The 21,222-nt window shown below is 38.9% G+C and overlaps 2 protein-coding genes across 2 annotated transcripts; one reads left to right on the top strand and one right to left on the bottom strand.

Moving 5' to 3' along the window:
• Positions 1-518: 518 nt before the first annotated feature.
• LOC134657948 (tubulin beta-1 chain-like) lies at positions 519-10,833 on the top strand. Its single transcript, XM_063513549.1, has 2 exons — positions 519-676; positions 9,411-10,833. The coding sequence occupies exons 1-2, from the start codon at positions 620-622 to the stop codon at positions 10,698-10,700; spliced, it is 1,347 nt and encodes a 448-aa protein (XP_063369619.1). The 5' UTR covers positions 519-619; the 3' UTR covers positions 10,701-10,833.
• A 6,222-nt stretch (positions 10,834-17,055) lies between these two features.
• On the bottom strand, positions 17,056-19,183 carry LOC134657952 (KRAB-A domain-containing protein 2-like). The gene is made up of 3 exons (XM_063513553.1): positions 18,977-19,183; positions 18,357-18,868; positions 17,056-17,424 (listed from the first exon to the last, which is right to left on the bottom strand). Exons 1-3 carry the CDS (start codon positions 19,062-19,064, stop codon positions 17,056-17,058), a joined length of 969 nt encoding a protein of 322 aa, XP_063369623.1. The 5' UTR covers positions 19,065-19,183.
• Positions 19,184-21,222: the final 2,039 nt, after the last annotated feature.

Genomic DNA, 21,222 nt, shown 5'->3' with positions numbered 1-21,222 from the left:
TTTATTCGGTTTAACTTTAGAAAACGCGTATCTCGACAAAGCCATAATGTAGAAAATTGTCAACAACCAAATGAATTATTAGAATTTAAATACGTCACGTGTGACATGAACAGACAAGGAAAGCAAGATTAAATGTATTGTTTCTCTTTCTTCTTTCAATGGAACGCTTTTCCTAAAAGGAGGCCACTAAACTCAAAACGCTATCTTAAAAAAAACTTGATGGGTCAGTGACCTATCCCAGTAAAGTGAGGTAGTGTGCGTGAAGTGCGCTTGTGTGTGAAATGGGGTAAATTGACAGAATCTGAAAATTTACCCACCTCTACCGTCACCTTAACTGTATTCCATAAAACAAACGGAACAAAAACATCATATCCATATATAGAAAAGCAGAATCTCTCAATTTCGGCGCTATCAGCTGGCTAAGCAAAGCGAAGTTAGCAGCGATGCTAAGATGGCTGCCGCGCCGGCCAATCACAGAGCCTCATTCAGACGCGGCGCGGAGGCGAAACTAGCCTCAAAAATCCCCACTGAGCCTGACGACTGATCAAATCTTTGAGCAGTGCGCCGCGAGAGTCGCGTCTAGTGTTAGTTAATTTATTCAATTTTAAAAACATTAAATATGAGGGAAATCGTGCATATCCAAGCCGGCCAATGCGGCAACCAGATTGGAGCTAAGGTAATTCGCACATCTTTTCTAATTTACATTTATAACGGAGCTTATATTTACATACAATTAAATTCTAAGTTCTTTAGTTGTACTATATTGTATACATAGCTCATGTGAAAGCGAAAAGGAGGTTTTGCGAGGAAATTGTGGGAACTCTTGCATAGTTCCGTTCGAGTGAGGTGTCAAATTAGGACAGTTCGAAATTTGAATTTTCGCGTTTACGCACGCGCGGTTTTAGGGTTGTCACACCCTCTCGCGCATGCCCAGATTTCTTTTCTTTTACCGTTGCGTGAATAGTTGCTTAAAGTTTTATATCAGTGCAATACGAGTCAATTACTTAAGACTCTTTAGAGCTTATGTCAAAACGTGAAATGTACAAGGGATAGACAAAAACTAATCTTTAAAAAAGTAAAACCGACTTCAAAAAGGATAAAATAAAATATCATCCCGTTTTATATGCTCTAGCAACTCATACGTTTGAAGTCGGTGCCAAGCCAAATCTAAGTGTCAACTGTGGTGTCAACACAGCGTCAACCAGAAATACCTACCAGAATGCCTACTGGTGTAGTTTGATGAGAAAAAAGAACCAGCATTGTAAAGTTGTTACTATAACTTTGTAAGTAAGTAGCTAATACATTTTTTGTTGTATACGACATTTTGTAAACAGGTACCAAGAATTAACAAAATGACTAATGCAACACAGCAATACTTCGATTATAATTCCAAAACGGGCAATGACTCAACGGTTGACGTGTTCTTTATCGCGCGCGAGAGAAATAAAAAAACAACGATACACGGCGGATTGAGATGAGATAACACATTTAATTTAATGACATAACATAGTCGTAAAGGTAAACCGAGGGTAAACCAGTTCCGGAAAGTATCTCGAACAATATCTCGATTTCAAATCATTATTGATTCGAGATTCTCGAATCAATAATGATTTGAATTAACAGTTAGATATTGAACTGTATCGTACCTACAGAACTTTTATTGTAAGAAAGTTATGTAGTAAAAAAAGAATAAAGGATTATATTGCATGGCAACATAGGTACTTGGAATATGCGGAGTACGTGTCTAATAGGTAAGTACCTACGTTGGACTATTTAGAGTAGGTACTCCTGGGACTTTTTGAATCTTTTTGCTGCCAAATTATTTTTATTATACCTTAGGCATTCTGATTAGGGATCAAATCTAAATTTAAATCTGTTTGCCATTGATTAAAATTCTAATAAATCCTATACCGGTAACATACATTTGTGAACAGCGCGCCGGTGCATTACAATACAATAGCATTTTTGAAGTACCTAAGAGGGTACCTAATTGCCACAGTTTTTGTAGCATTTATCTGCCTGAATAGGTAATTAGAAGTAAAGCGCCGGTGTTTAAGAAAATGACATGGAAATGAGCTCAACTGCGGCCATTACTCTACAACATCATTATAATTTCACAAACGGCTGTTTCTACTCTGTTTGTTTTAAGTGTGCTGCTTTTGTCTTTCGTGTGAATAATCAAGTAGTTTTAAAAAGACTACAAATTAGATTGTACCCTATGTTTTTTGTTGGCCAGTGGTTACAAATTATAAATAAATATTTGCCTTAAATCGTGTTATGGCGATAGAAAAGTCAGAAAATGGATCCCTCCATCACAAAGTCTCATTGAGAGATTTGAGAGTACCTAACTAAGATAGATAATCGTATGCTACTAAGGATTTATCTTTTTGGCCTTAAGAAAGACAAAATGTGTCTTCATACAAATAAAATAAACATCACCTATACTCAGGCGCTCGATTCCTACCGGCTTTTAATTTTCAGATAGTTCACTGAACTGATCAGCTCTTCGTAAAGATAAACAAAACCAAATTGGCTCCGGATTGCCTACAAATGTTTTTGATGCAACGTCACTGCATTCTACAAATTGTTTCCGCAATATAGGTCACTGGCTGCATGCTGGCTAAGTGTTAATTGTTTGAATTGCACACAATTATCGGCTTTCGAGCCCGGGTGAAACCCGGTGCAAGAACCATGCGATTTGCTTACCGGCCATTGGCTGATATCGATCTGGTAATTTACAAATTTCTCTTCGCTACAAAAGATTAATTGCTAGGAAATTGTATTCGATGATTCTTAGAGCGTTAATTATATCCAAAGTAACGTTTGAAGACCAAGCTAACTGCACAGACCTTGCAGGGAAAGTGTGGAAGCGTCACTAAAACTACAAATTACTATGGAAATATGACGTTTATAATGGCAATGTCACACTTTATCACATCAAATCACACATCAATCACATCAAAGTCGGTGATTAGCTTAGACGAACTCCAAACCGACTTGCAACGTTGCTCAGTCAAAATGTATAATTATGTTTTGACATAAGAACGAAAGAGCTTTACAACAAAAAGTTAGAAATAATGACATAGTAAAATACAGCTAATATACTATTACTACAAACTCTTCTTTTTGTTACTTACATTTCCGGTAGAGTTGGTTCAAGAAATTAACTTGTATTACCAATTCAGAATCAGATAGGTATAGCTTGTAGGGTAATTGTGTCAGATACCGTCCAATTATAGGAGATGTCTACTTTGAAATGCTAAAAAAAAATATTTAAGTAGTCTTACTTAAATGTGCTATATTTGTTTGTATTGCTCATATTGTCTATTTTAGGTTAATATTACGTGACTTTAAATAATATTTACGGTTTATTTTATAAAAAATATATTTTGAAAAAGTAGGGTTATTTCAGTTTCCGTCCGCCTGTGAGCTACTTTTCGTCCACGTATGAGTCAGTTTTCGTCCACTGTATGAAAAAGTACTGTAGGGTGCATTATTGCATTGAAAATCAATTATACCTATCTTTATTTTTTGTTTTTATGTTATATAGATAATTCTTAGTTAGTTACTAGCTTCTGCCCGTGACTTCGACCGCGTAGAATGGTTATTTTCGTGATAAATATTTATATATATTTCCTTCCTCAGGACTCAGACCGACAAACAGTGTTACATTCGCATTTATAATATATAATATCAATATAATAAGGAATCATTTATTTTTAAGCTATGTACGTTACTAGTACCGACTTAGTTTTGTTTTGCATATGCGACAAAAAAATCGCAGCGATTTTAAAATTGTGATTTGTCACATTTTTCCGCGACTGCTCGCGACGCCATTGTCACAAAGTGAATTGCAGCATACGGAGTTGTATGGCCCCGCGCGCACTGCGATAATAAAATCGCACCCCGGACCTCAGTCGGCATTTCGCTCTCCAAGAGTCAACATATCGGAACCTGCTTCTCCAATGGAGTCACAAGATGAGACGCTAGATGTTGACCGTTTAATTATAGAAATAGAAGGAGATCACCTTTGTGGTATAAATACTCAGTCATACAGCGATTGCATATTGTTTCACGCCTGGCGACTGGTACGAAATCCATGTCGAGAATGAACAAATCGTCGACTTTTCATCGCAGTGCGCGCAGTGAATTTTCTGCGATAAATTACAGCGCGATTCTAAAATCGTCTCGCAAAAATTAAAATCGTGGTGCGCGCTTGGCCTTACAGACGCCCGGACCGTGACTTTGCGGTCCGGCGCACGTTCGATCGTGTGTAAGGTGATCCGCCGTATGTACGTCCATTAAAGCCGTGTAACAGACAACCGCACCCATGAGTGAGAGCGAGAAAGAGATGGCTTTTAAGGACGCAGTTTTATAAAGCCCCACATTCACACTCCTACCGTGTAGGCCGCCTCGTAGTCCGCCTCGTTGGGTAGGATTGTGTATGGGGGTTGTGGACTACGAGCCGTCCTACAAACGGCTAAACGGTAGGACGGCTCGTAGTCTACAACCCCCATACACAGTCCTACCCAACGAGGCGGACTACGAGGCGGCCTACAAGGTAGGAGTGTGAATGCGGGGCTTAAGTGAGAGCGAAAAACAGATACTTATTAAACCAGCATCCACACGGCCTGGTACAGCTATCAGTTCATGCTGTAGGATATAGAGCGAGATAGGGAGACAATTATATGTCTCATTCTTGCAGGACTATTTTGTAACATCGTGTAAATACTGCTTAATAATCATAGACATTTCAATTATTTTAAAGCCCGCTCCACACTCGTGCGCGAGATATTAAGGAGGGAAAATCGATTAAGATTTGACATTTTTTATATTAAGATTCGAGTAATGCTTGATGCTTAAATAATTAATTGCCTATTTTAACTTATTTCCTCGCATATTTGGGGCAAACCACTATGCTCCGGTGGGAATAGCAATTCGTGGAATCGTCTCATTGTCGGACTCAGTTCAATTCTTTCATTTCGTCGAACAAAATCGAAACTCATCCACGAATTGCTATTTTCGCCCTCAGTAATCATGTAATAATAAATCTCGTCTACACCACTCATAGTACATGGACGGAAACTGAAACAATATTTAAAGCTATTTTTAGTTTTCGACCACGTATTTTAAACATGATTTTAATCAAGCAACACTGACAAAATCGTGGACGAAAACTAAAATGTATAATCTTATAAGCAAGAAACATCATTTTAAGAGAAAATATATAGTAGTTTATAAGTCTTTTGAAGTAAAACGATCATAACAAATACTCACCTAGCTGTTCCAGTTACCGTCCGTGTGGTCGGAAACTAAATATTTTTCAAAATTAGTATGTCAGTACTCGTCCACTAAATTTATCAAAGATTATTATGAAAAAACTATAAAAAACACTTAAAATTGCGTTTACTATACTTTTAAGTTGCAGTATGTGCCAATAACGTAACTTAAACTAGTTAAATTAATTAATAAACTTACCGTGAACATTTGCCGCCAACACTTTTTTTTTCTTGCAAAATGACGTTTTCAAGCTCTGGATGCAATGCCGCCACTAACATAATTTTTTTTAAAGCCGCTATTTGTCAAATAACACTTTTATTTTGGTAAAAATATTGCTTAGACATTATGGATTGCAACAAATCCAAACATGTGTGAGAAGGCTTGTTTATATTCAAATTTTCCGCAATTCTTTGTAGCAACTCCGCCAAGTGGACGGAAACAGGCACTGGACGGCAAACAGACACAATTACCCTATTATAGAGTTGTCAATAACGTATTCATAATATGAGAGAATCATTAGTATACCTACATAATGTTATTTTATGATTGTCATTTTGGCTGCATAAGCATGCCTATAATGCATCATCAGTTTACGACTCATACGAGCTTGATTTAAATCTAAGCAAATTAAAGAAACAATACACATTGAATTGATTTATCACATTAAGAAGATCATATGTGTAATCAATTTCAATTGAGAACGACTTTATAACGATGTATGAGCCCTACCCACTCGTCTTTCGCAAGAACAGAACTTAAATATCACTTAAGGGCATTGTAATTTATGTCTGCTAGAGTATCTATCAGGGATGTTGCGAATATCCGCATCCGCATCCGCAACCGCGGAACTTCCGCATTATTTTCAACATCCGCATAAAATCCATGCGGATTTAATGCGGATGTGGAACAGGTCGGTACAGGAACGTCTTAGCATCGGCGTAAGTGCTAGACTGCTAGGTAATTTAGTCATTAATCAAAAAAACCTATTAGTAATCAGCAGTCAAGCGTGAGTGGGACTTAATGTACGAAACCCTTGGAAGTTGGAACGCGAGTCCAACTCGCACTTGGCCAGTTTTTTGAAATAAAAATTACTAAAATGTAATATTTGACGTTTTTTATGGTACTATCTTGACATCCGCATCCGTATCCGCGGATGTGAGCCTTTAAAAATCCGCATCCGCATCCGCGTCCGCGGATGTCAAAAAATCAGCATCCGCAACATCCCTGTTATCTATGTCTGTAGAGATTCGAAGTTTAACCGAGAACAGCCGTAGCTGAAATGACATTCGTTTATTGACTAGTAAAAATAGGAACCTATATCGGAATCATGTGTACGAAAAGTGTCGTGATTATTGACATAGGTACATTATTTAAATTTCGATTGGCGTTCTCTATTCTCTTGACTAGGCTGAAATGTATACTTCAAAATTCAAAGGGCAAAATAAGGAATACATGTAGTACCTACCTGTTTTTACAAAGTCATTCTACACGAGTAGTAATGTAATGATAATAAAAGAGAAACCGTTTTTGAATGGAGGTAACGGGTCAATCAATAAGCTGTTACGCATTGAATGTTATCCGCATTTATATTCCGTTGTTGCGGTACAATGATGGATTCAAATTTATTGCCCTTAATTGAACGTCTGTTTTTACGTTGATGGCTTGCAATATGGCAGCTAAACCCATCTATTGCTAAATTAAGAGCATGCAACATTGAGCATAGTGTACACAACTTCTTGAATTCAAGCCATGGTTAGAAATTGTTACTTACATTATGAAAAAGTAAGCTTTTCTTTTTTTTTACCACTCTGACAAAATCAGTTACAGTATATTATTATACCATGGTTACGTCTTTGTGTGAAAAATAAATTTACAATAGACACGTAGAGTCTTAACTTCACTCATTGTTTTCAAAGTCGAATGAATAATGAATAAAATTAAAGATGAAAACTTTCCCATAAATATTCTTTGCGTAGAGCCGTAGACTGTGCGTTCACTTTACTAAGAATAAGAACGTGAATCAGTAATCATGAGACGCCTTGGAATCTCTTCGCAGAAAGATGGTAGTTGCATTTGCATTCAATTAACACCTACAATATAAGCTGTGTCAATACTTTTCATTCTGTTTACGTAATATTAACATGAGTATAAGGCCTTGTGCAAATAGTACCTAGTTTAAACTTCGTTCACGGAACACTTTATGGGATCATTTCTGTAGTTTTTGAAATATCCCTAAACAAAATACGGTTAGTCACAGTGGGTTGAGATTTCAGCGATTTTAATACAGAGAACAAAGCTGTCTGGGTATGAGGTCACGGGCAATTTGAGGGCATGATTGCTGTACGAAACAATTGGAACACTATGGTGATTCAAGCAGCTTTTCCACTCCGCTGAGCACACTATTTGACGCTGATTTATTAGAATTAGAACCATTTTGATTTGATGTCTGACTACTTTAAGTTTTAAAGTTAGACCAAGCAAAGTCTGTAACGATTTTGATAGCACACACAGTGCAAATGTTATTTTAAAAGTCAAACTTCTATGAAATTATGACGAATAACACTTGCAATGCGTACTTATGCTATCAAAATTTTTGCAGACTTTTCTTGGCCTAACTCTAGGACCGTTTTGATTTCATCTGGATTTAATAGGTGTTTTCTCATTTTCTCTCACAAGAATCAGCGGAGCCTTATCAGCTATCCGGTTTAGACGCAAGTTAAGGCTAGATAGCGACGGGCGTTGAACTCGCGGCCGATGACCAGAGCGTATAAATAAATAGCCATCGACCGCCATAACGCAGAGTACACTCCAAATGCACTTACATGAGTATTTTTGTCTCGAGAGCCCAGTATTCAATTCGGGCATGAATTAATTCAGTTTCATATTTAGCGGTTGCGGCGATCCTATTGTGGCAGGCAGGTGGCACAAAACACAACACCTATTGTGCACTAGTCAGAGCCGCGGTTTCCCTCGCAACTCTCGCAAGTGGCCCGCCGTTCACATGCCGCTTTCATCATACCTTCTCTTATCTAGTTACGACTAAGAAAGCAGCCTTTCGCGCTATCGACCAGCCTTTCACTTTTTGTTGTTATTAAAAATCATCAGTCATGTTTTGAAAGTCGCATTCACATGTCGCTGTAATTACGGTAATTTCAGACGACGAAATTCGACTAATTGATTCTTAAAAAGGCCATTATAACTGTCTAAGGACTTTAAAAGATGATGTTTTATTTCTCGGTTTAATGGCAATTTAAATCTTATTTATTCATCGAATTATAGCCCTGAACCAAAAAGTCAGCCTCCGCATTAGTCAGTTTCTCCTTATAAGGAGTTGTCAGAGCCGAGTCGCTCGCCTCAGCACACACCTACTGCAGGATGACATCATAGCCATCGGCCCGATGAATGTTAATGCTCTTCGAACAGTTGCTATGTTCAACGCTTGACTTAAAATTGAGGCTTTTGTCCTGTCAAGGATTTCTACAATATTTAGTCTGCACATTACGTAACCCAATGAGACACTTCATGACTTTTACGTCACTCTTTTCACTTGTTTAGACAATTGTTTTCCATAATAATTTTCGCGTGTTAATATATACTGTTGTTTTTTGTGGCGAACATATGGTCACCTGAAATCAGGCCACGGTCTTAAAGGAATCGAAAACTAGTATTCGAATGCTAATGAGCTGAACGAGGCAAGACATTCTCTACTTATATGGAGGGATAAGCCCAATACGGGGGAGCCGTGGGCGTCGCCCGTCGGCAAGGCGACGCGTGCTATAACTCAGGCCATTGTCTTGCGTAACAGTCTGCACTGAAGTCATTAAAGATGTATCCTGTCCGCCATTTACGCGGTTCATTGAGCTTTATTGTAGCTGACAGCCTCTGAGTTATGCATTGTCTCACTTCCACTTTCAAACTGAATGGAACTCGAACAATAACGGAGGCTGCGAGTACTTGGCTCTTCCGAGGTATCGCTTACTCGACACGCAACCGGTTCGAAAGTAGCAATGAGCCGAGACGCACTTACGACGCCCCGCAATGGCGCGGAGCTTTCGTGAAGGCATTTTAATCGACTGCATTCCGTGTGGCGCCCTATTCCGGAACTAACGGATCATCTCTCTCTTTTACAGTTCTGGGAGATCATCTCGGACGAGCATGGAATCGACCCCACCGGCGCTTACCAAGGCGACTCGGACCTGCAGTTGGAACGCATCAACGTGTACTACAATGAGGCCTCCGGCGGCAAGTACGTGCCCCGCGCCATCCTGGTGGACTTGGAGCCCGGCACCATGGACTCTGTCCGCTCTGGACCTTTCGGACAGATCTTCCGCCCCGACAACTTCGTGTTCGGACAGTCTGGCGCCGGCAACAACTGGGCCAAGGGTCATTACACTGAGGGAGCTGAACTCGTCGATTCGGTTCTTGACGTAGTACGCAAAGAATCAGAATCGTGCGATTGCCTACAGGGCTTCCAGCTCACACACTCGCTCGGTGGCGGTACTGGATCCGGTATGGGAACACTCCTCATTTCCAAAATTCGTGAGGAGTACCCCGACAGAATCATGAACACATACTCCGTCGTCCCCTCGCCAAAAGTATCAGACACAGTCGTAGAACCCTACAACGCGACTCTCTCAGTACACCAGCTCGTAGAGAACACAGATGAAACCTACTGCATCGACAACGAGGCCCTCTACGACATCTGCTTCCGCACGCTCAAACTGTCCACCCCCACGTACGGTGATCTCAACCACTTGGTGTCCCTCACAATGTCCGGTGTCACTACCTGCCTCAGATTCCCCGGTCAACTGAACGCTGATCTCAGAAAGTTGGCTGTCAACATGGTTCCTTTCCCTCGTCTCCACTTCTTCATGCCCGGCTTCGCTCCCCTCACCTCCCGTGGAAGCAGACAATACCGCGCCCTGACCGTGCCCGAGCTGACGCAGCAGATGTTCGACGCCAAGAACATGATGGCGGCGTGCGACCCGCGCCACGGCCGCTACCTTACCGTGGCCGCCATCTTCCGCGGTCGCATGTCCATGAAGGAAGTCGACGAGCAGATGCTCAACATCCAGAACAAGAACTCGTCCTACTTCGTGGAATGGATCCCCAACAACGTGAAGACCGCCGTGTGCGACATCCCGCCCCGCGGTCTCAAGATGGCCGCCACCTTCATCGGCAACTCCACCGCCATCCAGGAGCTGTTCAAGCGCATCTCGGAGCAGTTCACGGCTATGTTCAGGCGCAAGGCTTTCTTGCATTGGTACACTGGGGAAGGAATGGACGAGATGGAGTTCACCGAGGCCGAGAGCAACATGAACGACCTGGTGTCGGAGTACCAGCAGTACCAGGAGGCCACCGCCGACGAGGACGCCGAGTTCGACGAGGAGCAGGAACAGGAGATCGACGACCACCACTAAACGTCGTATAGAAGGACTCGTTGCCTCGCGACAAAGTACATGCCATTATATCTCGCGTTACTTTTTGTGTAACATTAATGATTCCTATTCAAAGACCTGCTTTCTAACTTTTAACAGAATGCACGTGTTAACAAATCCCGGTCATGACATGCGTGAATGTTTGCGTAATCTGTATTGGTACAATACATTCCTGACTTTACCATTGAGATCTGAAACTAGTAAAGGCTGATCTATTCCTTCCTGTAGACATCTTTATGTATTAGTTTGGGCCCCGTCCTCGGACCCCAAACGTGATGATTGACGGCTTCAATAACAGAAGTTTTATGATTATAATTAGTTTGATCAATAATTTAATGTATATAATAAAGATTTTTATTTATTTACTTGCTTGTTTTCTTGACCTTGCCCTTTAGGAGTCATAATTCGTACAATATTAATCAAAATGAAGTGTATAAAATCATCAGATAGACTGGTTATACAAGTAATTACCTACTTACACAATCCTTGACAAAACGCGACACTCTATGCATGGAAACCAACATATATGATACATAGTACATGCGTCGACTCTTGAAAGTATGTCACGGCTATATAAGGAAGTAAATCCAACTGTTTACTACGAGAACGCGCATAACTTAATGCAATAAACTCAATAAAGTGGAATACCGAACGGCTATAAAACGATACGACGAAATTCGCATGCCGGTAACGTAGTACTTATTTTGACTCGAACTCCAAGCCTGACATCACTTACCTTGGCTCTATATATAGAAATGCACTTATAAGAAACGACCAGCGTACATAGATCTCCGGACGCAATGCGTGACCTCAGAACTCCAAGCAATTTAAACATTAGCGTAAGGATAGAAGGGTCTCTGTTGGTCGGTGATACAGTTTTCCTGTGATAACGACGTGATGTCAGAAGTCTTCGGTAAATCGGTAAACAACTGAGGGCCTACCGCGAACCACGTTCGACGTGTTACCTCTCTGTCGCACTTGTAAATTCGTAAGTATGTGTGACAGGGACGCAACACCTCGAACGTGGTTCGCGGTAGGCCCTCTGCTCTGGCCTTATGTCATCTCGGTTGACTTTGTCCAAACATATTGATGACAGCACGCTTAGTGTGTAGGCTACATTATATTACAATTAGGTCACCATTTAGATAAACAAGTGACAGCTGTCTGGGCTGTATTTATAAGCATAAAATAACAAAATTGCGCGAATAAAAACTGAATCAGCATGTGTCCTCGTATGCTACCAATTAAAGTATGGCCTCAAAGGCTATAAATAGGTAAATAAAATAATGAATAATTGTTGTTTGTGTAAGTAAATTGATAATAACGAAGTATCCTAGAATCATTATCAGAGAGTAAACATGTTCACCTTGTCCGTCGTCAATACCCGCCGGTGAATGATAAGCTAGATAATTATTAATTAATCAAATGAGAAAAATATAGGTTATTTATAGTTTTCAGCGCCCTAAAAATAGTCGAATACGTAAGGAATTTTCGTAAATCTACCGATCTTTTTTGTACATACTAAAGTTTTTTATTATTATTGGGATCTCGTGTTTATATCGCCCAGAATGAGGACCTCCTCACACATTCCAAATGTTATCAAATCTCAGGAAATATGGATAACTTAATAATAATCGGCCGAGGTATAAATTTAATTTACGTATATTATTACGTATATTACGTATATATTTTTTAAACGTATAAGATAAGTATTCTGAATTTCGCGCCTTAAGGCTTCGTCACACAGGCGCGTTTTCCGGGCGCGGCGTAAGCGTGTAATGGATCCTCTACACGATGGGCCAGCGCCGGCCACTCCAAGGGACGCATTTATGCGTTAGAGGGAGCAAGTGATATTGCTATCTCATCCTACCGCATGGTTGCGTCCCTTGGAGTGGCCGGCGCTGGCCCATCGTGTAGAGGAGCCATAAAAGCGGCGCGCCCCGCTGGCCCCGCCCGAAAACGCGCCTGTTTGAGCAAGCCTTTTTGGTTCCGGCCGACGGAACCCTTTTGGAAAGCGAAATACTTGATGGAACCCACAATACGGTGGCAGCATAGTAACATTTTTCGAGGCGACTAAAACATAGTGTTCTAAATTCTTGCGGAACCCCTGCAGGGGTGTCGCGGAACCCTAGGGTTCCGCGGAACACACTGAGTATGGCTGCTCTAACAAAACGCGTCTGTAACGATCAGCACAGATATAGCCGCTAGGTGGCGACAGCGCCACGCGCGGCTTATGGCTTTCCCCAAAATTGGGGCCGAACGGATGTACTTTTAGCTTCCTGTAACAAAGCGACGAAATCGCGGAGTGAGACGTGAGACACGCCTGGTTCCGGGCCCAAAGGGTAAAAACGGGACCCTATTATAAGACTTCACTGTCCGTCCGTCCGTAGGTCTGTCACCAGGCTGTATCTCATGAACCGTGACAGCTACCTAGACAGTTGACATTTTCACAGATGATGTATATCTGTATTTTCTGAATACGTAGGTACCTATACCTAGTTTTAAAAGGCGGGGCACTAGTATCGGTATCGACTGACGGCGGCGGCTCGAGTGTGTTGACCGGCAGAGTAGGTACTCGACAGACACGCCCAGAAAATGCGGACTTTTCAGCACTATGCGGCGTGATGCAGTCTAAGTTCAAATCTATTGAAAAATTAGTTTAGGAAGGGCCATTATCATCTTTGCGTTGCTTTTTGCCACGGACCAAGGGGAGCTAGCCAATTACCAATATGACATCGGCAATTGCTAAACGAAAAGAAACAATGTACCTAAGTATTAATTAAGGATGACACGAAAAGTCAGGCGTTATCTACCAACGATAGTCATCTTGGCTACACCCCCAGTTAGAAAGCTTGGGTGCCGCTTCGCAATCTAATCTCAGAATTGGCACCGACTGCCATCTTACCTTACAGCTTCTAACCCAGGAAAATAGGCCTCACCGTGTACTTGCAGTTTCCTAAAGATATCACCATGATCAGGCCCCTCTGACAGCACAGACTGTGCAAGTGTTATTTTAAACGTCATAATTTCATAGAAATTTGACCTTTTACCTTACATTAAACACTTAGTTTGTCAAAGGACTGTCTCATTTCAAACATAGACAGATAATCATACTATCTTTGTCTTACACTAGTACTAGCACCCAAAAGAAAAGGATGAGTAGGTACTTACAGTTTTCCTGGTTCTTACTTACTGACAAATTGGTTTGACCAACTATACCTACCAGGAATGTTGCGAATATCCGCATCCGCATCCGCAACCGCGGAACTTCCGCATGATTTTCAACATCCGCATCCGCATCCGCATAAAATCGATGCGGATTTAATGCGGATGCGGATGTGGAACAGGTCGGTACAGGAACGTCTTAGCATTGGCGTAAGTGCTAGACTGCTAGGTAATTTAGACATTAACCAAAAAACCTATTAGAAATGAGCAGTCAAGCGTGAGTGGGACTTAATGTACCCTTAGAACGCGAGTCCGACTCGCACTTGGCCGGTTTTTTGAAATAAAAATTACTAAAATGTAATATTTGACATTTGACGTTTTTTATGGTACTATCTTGACATCCGCATCCGCGGATGTGAGCCTTTAAAAATCCGCATCCGCGGATGTCAAAAAATCGGCATCCGCAACATCCCTGATACCTACCATACGAAAACACAAGGAAACGTTACATACCTAAGTAGGTGTGAAAGTGCGCTTAACGTTTTAAGATCGCCATAAATCGTACTAATAAATCTTGCGATAAAATCGGTCTCAATACTCTCAATTTACGAGTTAACTGTATGTCTTATTATTCTCAAACGCCTACATAATATATGTAAACTGAATGTAGGCTGTAGGAACCTTCTCTAAGCCTTGACTACTTGCAAAATGTTCGGACACCTACACGCTAGGAAGAATGTAATGTAACGAGGTAAAATTATGGTGCCATGAAGTGCTTTTTATGTAACGTTGCTAAGTGCCTGTCTACCTATAGCCTCTTAATTTTAAAAGTACAGAATCAAATCGAATTTTGAACTATAATGGAAATATAGAAGGTTCCAAATTCAAAACTACAAAACCGCTGGGTTAGTCAACTTACTTTACTCTTTGGTTTGTCATTGTCAAATTCCCCGCCAAAGCAATGGCACTTGAGGTACACCTACTTTCCCTTTAATAAAAATAGGGTGTCCATCTATCCAGTGCATATCCAGTGTTTATTAATTTTATTAACGATATTGATAGCTAACGGGGTTGACTGTATGATGAGATGATGCAAACACGTAGATATTATAATTAATTTATTAAAAACACAACACAAGATATATTAAGAGCCAAGAATTCAAACTAGAGTAGAAAAGTATAACGTTTTAAAGGTATAAAGGAGGTCGCACTCCAGCCAGTCGCCAACAGATATCATTAACTGTTATTAATTAGATGGTGAAGTAAATTGCATGAGATTTCGCAGTATTGAATTCCTTTTAGGTTTGTAATTAATATTTTTCAACTCCTGATCACCGATTAAGTTTCACCGTATAGTGTAAGTACTTACGTCTGTGTGTAGTCTGACTAGTCTGCAATAATAATAAAAGTCTACGAAAACTACTTTTTGCTAATATAATGTTTATGGGTTTTAATTGTTTCGTAAAGGTTCGACTATACAAACGATGGGCGGCAAATGAAATACCTACTATGTCAGGGATTATTTTTAATACAAATAGTGTATTATACTAAAGTCAGTATCTATTAAAAATTATATGATATATATTACATAAAGTGCGTCATAATCACAATCAGTCAGATCGGCTAGTGTTTACTTGTTTAGCCACGTTTAGCGTAAAATATTTCATTTCTATAGTATTGTTTAATTGTTTATTGCAGCTAAAAAATTAACGCTGTCGTTTTTCACACACGATGGGTACGAGTATTATATGATCTGTGGTACGGTGGTGACACATGTCATCTCAATACAATTTTGCAAGATTTTGTGTTTTAAGGTATTGAAATGACATGTGTCACCGTACCCATCGTGTTTGAACAATACTATAATGAATGTCATTGAATACCTATCTAAAAATGTTTATGCTTAATGTCACACCTAAGTCTAATATATCTAGGTGGATGTTAAAAAAAATCTAAAAATAATTTAAATCAATGTCATGCTTTAAAAACAAATTTAAACAATAAATAACAATTAAATATTACACACATACTTACAGAAAAACAAAAAAGATAAATGTCTATGTTAGATTTAGATTATATAAATATATGTAGGTACATACTTAAATTCATATTATAGGTATTAGATTAGGAACTACCTTTTTAGAATGTTCATTAACATTAAGTATTAGCATCTTATTTAAGCACCATTTAGACATTTTAGACCATCTATATACAACTTATGTTTTTAAATTCCGGAAGTCAGCTAGGTTAAAATACCCATAGTCTTAAGATCCCCGATATATGGTCGACCTTCACCGATATGTCTGACGGATGAAACTTACATAATATGAAAGAAAATATGTTCCTGAACATAAATAAATAGGGTTGCCTAAAGAAATATGGTCAAGACTATTTTTAATTATTTTTTTCCGGTCACTGTTATGTGGTTGCCGTATTTAAACAGGTGAGTTTTTATCGATACTTGCACTCATATGTCTGACGCTTGAATTATACATCAAAATGATGGTAATTTTATTGCGAATACAGTGGCATAGGGTTGCCTGCGAAAATCCGGTCACAAATAAGGGTTGCCAGGCTTTTAAATAAAATAAGAAGGGAAGACTTTGAGTGATAACTCATAAACGGCTTAACTTATCAAGTTTGTTTTAATTTTGTTTGAATGAGTTTTTTAAGCACTATTTTTATGATTTTTTTTTCATATTTTTGGATAGATTTTTCAAAAGTTAGAAGGAATAACCATTTTTTGTTCTTTCTAAATTATTATTTCCGAAATTATTCACTTTATCAAAAAATGTTGTTTGCAGACCCCTATTTATTTATAAAGACCTATCCAACGACACCCCACACTATAGGGTTAAAATAATAAAAAAAAATCACATACATTTTGTTTCTTTCAAAGCGATTATTTTCGAAAACATTCACCTAATCAAAAAACATGGTTCAGGAACATATTTTCTTTCATAATATGTAAGTTTCACCCGTCAGACATATCGGTGAAGGTCGACCATATATGCCGGATCTTCTACTACCAGGGTATTCAATTTTTTACCAGACATCAGACATTTTCACCAATTTTTTTAAACTAGTCGCGAGGACTGCAGCTTCCAAAGCCACTAGTTAAAAAAAAACTATCAATACGTACAATAGGTACACGTAAACAAATGTCAAACGATCACTCCGAACCCGATGTCTTTATCCGTGCCGGCACATAAACATAGCAGTCTCTACTCAAATTCCCAAGCTCCGCCTCAAAAATTGCGTCATTTATAATTTTCTCCGCAAAAATTCGTTGCTTATGCGGCAGATTTTGTAACTTGTCCGCAATATAGTGACCAAACGCCTCATGCGTGGATGAGACTTTCTCGTTTGTTAGCTTGCGTTTGCGATTGGACGTTTGTCGCTTGTGTGGATGTGTGGTGAACGGCAGTGGAGCGTGTGCGTCATCGGATTCTGGGATGTCGTCAGGGGCTTGGTTGGGAGTGTTGCTGGTGGACGACGGCCGACGATCTGGTGAGATTCCTGAACTCGTATCGGCGTCGGTCTGAAAGAAATACTGGTTAGTGTGCTTCATTTTCTGAAAATATCATCGTATAGGGGAAGTTAAAGGATGAAATCAAGCTGAGACTTGTTTCTATGAAATATATAGGCTTATTACGATGTTACCTGTTTTTAGGGTTCCGTAGCCAAATGGCAAAAAACGGAACCCTTATGGATTCGTCATGTCAGTCTGTCTGTCCGTCTGTCTGTCCGTCCGTATGTCACAGCCACGTTTTTCCGAAACTATAAGAACTATACTGTTGAAACTTGGTAAGTAGATGTATTCTGTGAACCGCATTAAGATTTTCACACAAAAATAGAAAAAAAAACTATAAATTTTGGGGGTTCAATTTTTGTTTCATCAAACCCATACGTGTGGGGTATCTATGGATAGGTCTTCAAAAATGATATTGAGGTTTCTAATATAATTTTTTTTCTAAACTGAATAGTTTGCGCGAGAGACACTTCCAAAGTGGTAAATGTGTGCTCCCCCCCCCCCGCCCCTGCAACTTCTAAAATAAGAGAATGATAAAACTAAAAAAAATATATGATGTACATTACCATGCAAACTTCCACCGAAAATTGGTTTGAACGAGATCTAGTAAGTAGTTTTTTTTTAATACGTCATAAATCCCCTAAATACGGAACCCTTCATGGGCGAGTCCGACTCGCACTTAGCCGCTTTTTGTATGTAAAAATCAGGTTTTTTGCTAATTTTAGCCTATTTGTGGTGCACCTAGCAATTGTTTATTCAATTTTTAGTATTTGTGATGATTTTAATTTTGTTGTCAATTATTTGTAGGTTTATAATAGGATTAGGGAACTCTAGGTAACTATCCAATGTTATTTATATATATAATTTATATATAATAGGGAAAAATCGTCAATAAAATAAAAAATTGTGCCACCTTGTTAGAAATGTTCAGTATGACTTACAAATTCATCCTGCAGAGTATCATACGTAGAAATAGCACTTTGCATACACTTATATTCGCCGTCGGCGTCGTGACAAGACTGGAACTCAATTAAATCCACCTGCCCCGTGATATTGAAATCTTGAGACACAATTCCTTTCCTGAGCTGTTTTTTCGTTTCACATATAGGACAATGAGAAACGAATATTTCTACAGCTTTCTTTGGTATATAAAATTTGGACTTTATAGCTTGTGTCATTTTGTCTCGCCCGCCGTGACCGCAAGATATATGCACTTCTTCCAGAATGCTAAAGTATTCGTTTTTTGGTACAATACATATAGTTGGATCTTTAAGAGTTTTCCGTTTAAATATTAAACACTCTTTATTTTCTATTTTCATTATGTCATACTTTGATAACCAGTAATAGTCCATAGACGTCCTGGGTTGATTGGAACTCTCGGTCACCCTAGCTTTTCGGATATTGTTCATAACCTCAAACACTTTTTCGGCGGTCCATGGTTTTTTTTGAGCCCCTAAAATAAATAACACTAGATTATTATACGTTATTATCATAACAACGCGAAACACAGTACAATAACATGCATGTTACTAAATAATAAGTTTAATAACAATAAGCCAACCTTGGTGTTTTTGTTCGTATTCTGTCAATTCAGACTCAAATATATCACGAAAACTTGCAGAAGATGTGGTATTATTTGGCACCTCCATGTTTTCATATTATTTTGACAATATCACGCTTTAATTTCACTTAGAATTGCACACAAGTACTAAAAATGACATTCACGGGTTTGGCTCTCGACGCCATATTTGTTTTGATGACTACTAGCGCTGCAGTGGGAACAAACTGAACTAAATTTGAATCACTTGGCTTGAGTCGTGGGCCAGCTATTTTCAAAGGGCTGACATTTTGGCTGACATTAAATCTGGGGGCACGGCAGTGCCCCCGCCAAGTCGAGCGCGAAGCAAACACTGCCGTACCATCCTTTACTGGAAGCATTTCGCCGCATTTTCAGGCCCCTGTTTGAGAACCTCTGGATAAGACCAGAACGCAGAAATTTTCGTCATCCAGTAAGCTATAATCACATACTTAAAATCCAAAATTTCAAGTCTGTAGGTCATTTAGTTCCGAAGTTAAGCGAAAGCAAAGTTTCGCATTTATGACATTCATTTACTCATGATCATCAGAATAGAATTAGTACTTCCCATAAACTCAGAGAGCTAAAATTTGGTACAGAGTTAGGGTTTAATGGCCACATAAAGGGTAAACCTAAAAATATTGCAATATCAGTCACGTTTTAAAGATCTAAGAACTGCATAAGTAAGTTTGTAATCCCATATAAATATATGATATTACAAAGTTACTGTTGCAGTTACTACAAATAGTAGGTAAAGTAAAGGTACACTACGATGTACGATGTGAGTATGAATGAAGATATGTTTAGTTATGATATGTGTATACATAGTATGGGTATGAGTACCCGAAAAGAAGGACTGCCTACAAAAAGAGATGAGATCCCATCAAAAACATTACATGTAAAAAAGTGCAAGTCTCGCAACGCTTTTACTACAAAAAAGTTTTGAGATGTAATGTGAAACCAAGTCGGTTATTTTAATCAGTGCCAGGGGGTGTTAAAACCGTATCAATAAGATATCTTTAATTTGTAATACATATAATGATTTGGCAATCGCACATAATGCTTTACTCGTACCGTACTCGTAAATATGTGTAATGCTCAAACTGCAATTAGCGCTTGCGTTATGTTCAATTAGAATTATTTTTAATAGGTGACGATGATCCTGTTGTCATTATGCAGCCGTGCGATGGCCAAGTCATTATACGTATTACAAATTAAAGATATCTTATTGATACGGTTTTAACACCCCCTGGCACTGATTAAAATAACCGACTTGGTTTCACATTACATCTCAAAACTTTTTTGTAGTAAAAGCGTTGCGAGACTTGTAGACAGGTGGAAATCGGCCTGTTTTGAGAAAAGTCGTCGACATCTCTTCTAAATACCTAAAACTGGTATGGATGTGTTCCTCGTGATCTCTAGAGTACGAAATGACCGGTTTTAGTTTATGGAGTGGGGGACGGGTCGAAAAAAAGGGGGGCAAAGATGGCGGCCGACCATTATTGATATTTGTTCACATCTTGAGTCCTATGGGACCGATCGGTTCGTGTGAGGTGTCGTTTGAAAGAGTATTAAACGTGCTATTATTGTTTCATAATAACCGTAGTCATAACTGTAGTCGTTTACAATAGTAGTTTATGCAACAGTGATATAATAAGGGTTCTTAAAATTCAAGGGTCGAAGTTACAAAACGAGACGTAGTCGAGTTTTGTAAAAAAAGACCCGAGAATTTTAAGAACCAATTATGAGCTGTTGCATACATTACTTTTTCTATGACAGCTGCAGCAAAAAAAAAAAAAAAAAAGACCCTAGAATTTTAAGAACCAATTATGAGCTGTTGCATACATTACTTTTTCTATGACAGCTGCAGCAAAAAAAGAGTTATTATTAAAAAAAAAGAGTTATTATTTAAAAAAAATTTAGTTATTATTTAAAAAAAAAAGAGTTATTATTGTAAATGAAAACATACCTCTTTCAATCAAGATGATCGGAACTTGTATCTTTAAAAAAAATAAAGCAGTTGTATTATACTCATAAGATGACTGCTAGCAGTCATCTTATGAGCCTATAGACAAGGCATTCAAATGACATTGCTTTAGATATCACTGTCAGTCATTTAATTGACACATTTAAGTGCTGGAGTAGAAAAAATATTTTAAAATATTTGATTTTATACCGTGCATGGATGGCATAAGTACTGATTAAATATGCGCCTAACTCAATAAATTACA

The sequence above is a fragment of the Cydia amplana genome, chromosome 21, assembly GCF_948474715.1.
Source record: "Cydia amplana chromosome 21, ilCydAmpl1.1, whole genome shotgun sequence".
Lineage (NCBI taxonomy): Eukaryota > Metazoa > Arthropoda > Insecta > Lepidoptera > Tortricidae > Cydia > Cydia amplana.
This window is presented reverse-complemented; position numbering and strand designations above follow the sequence as displayed.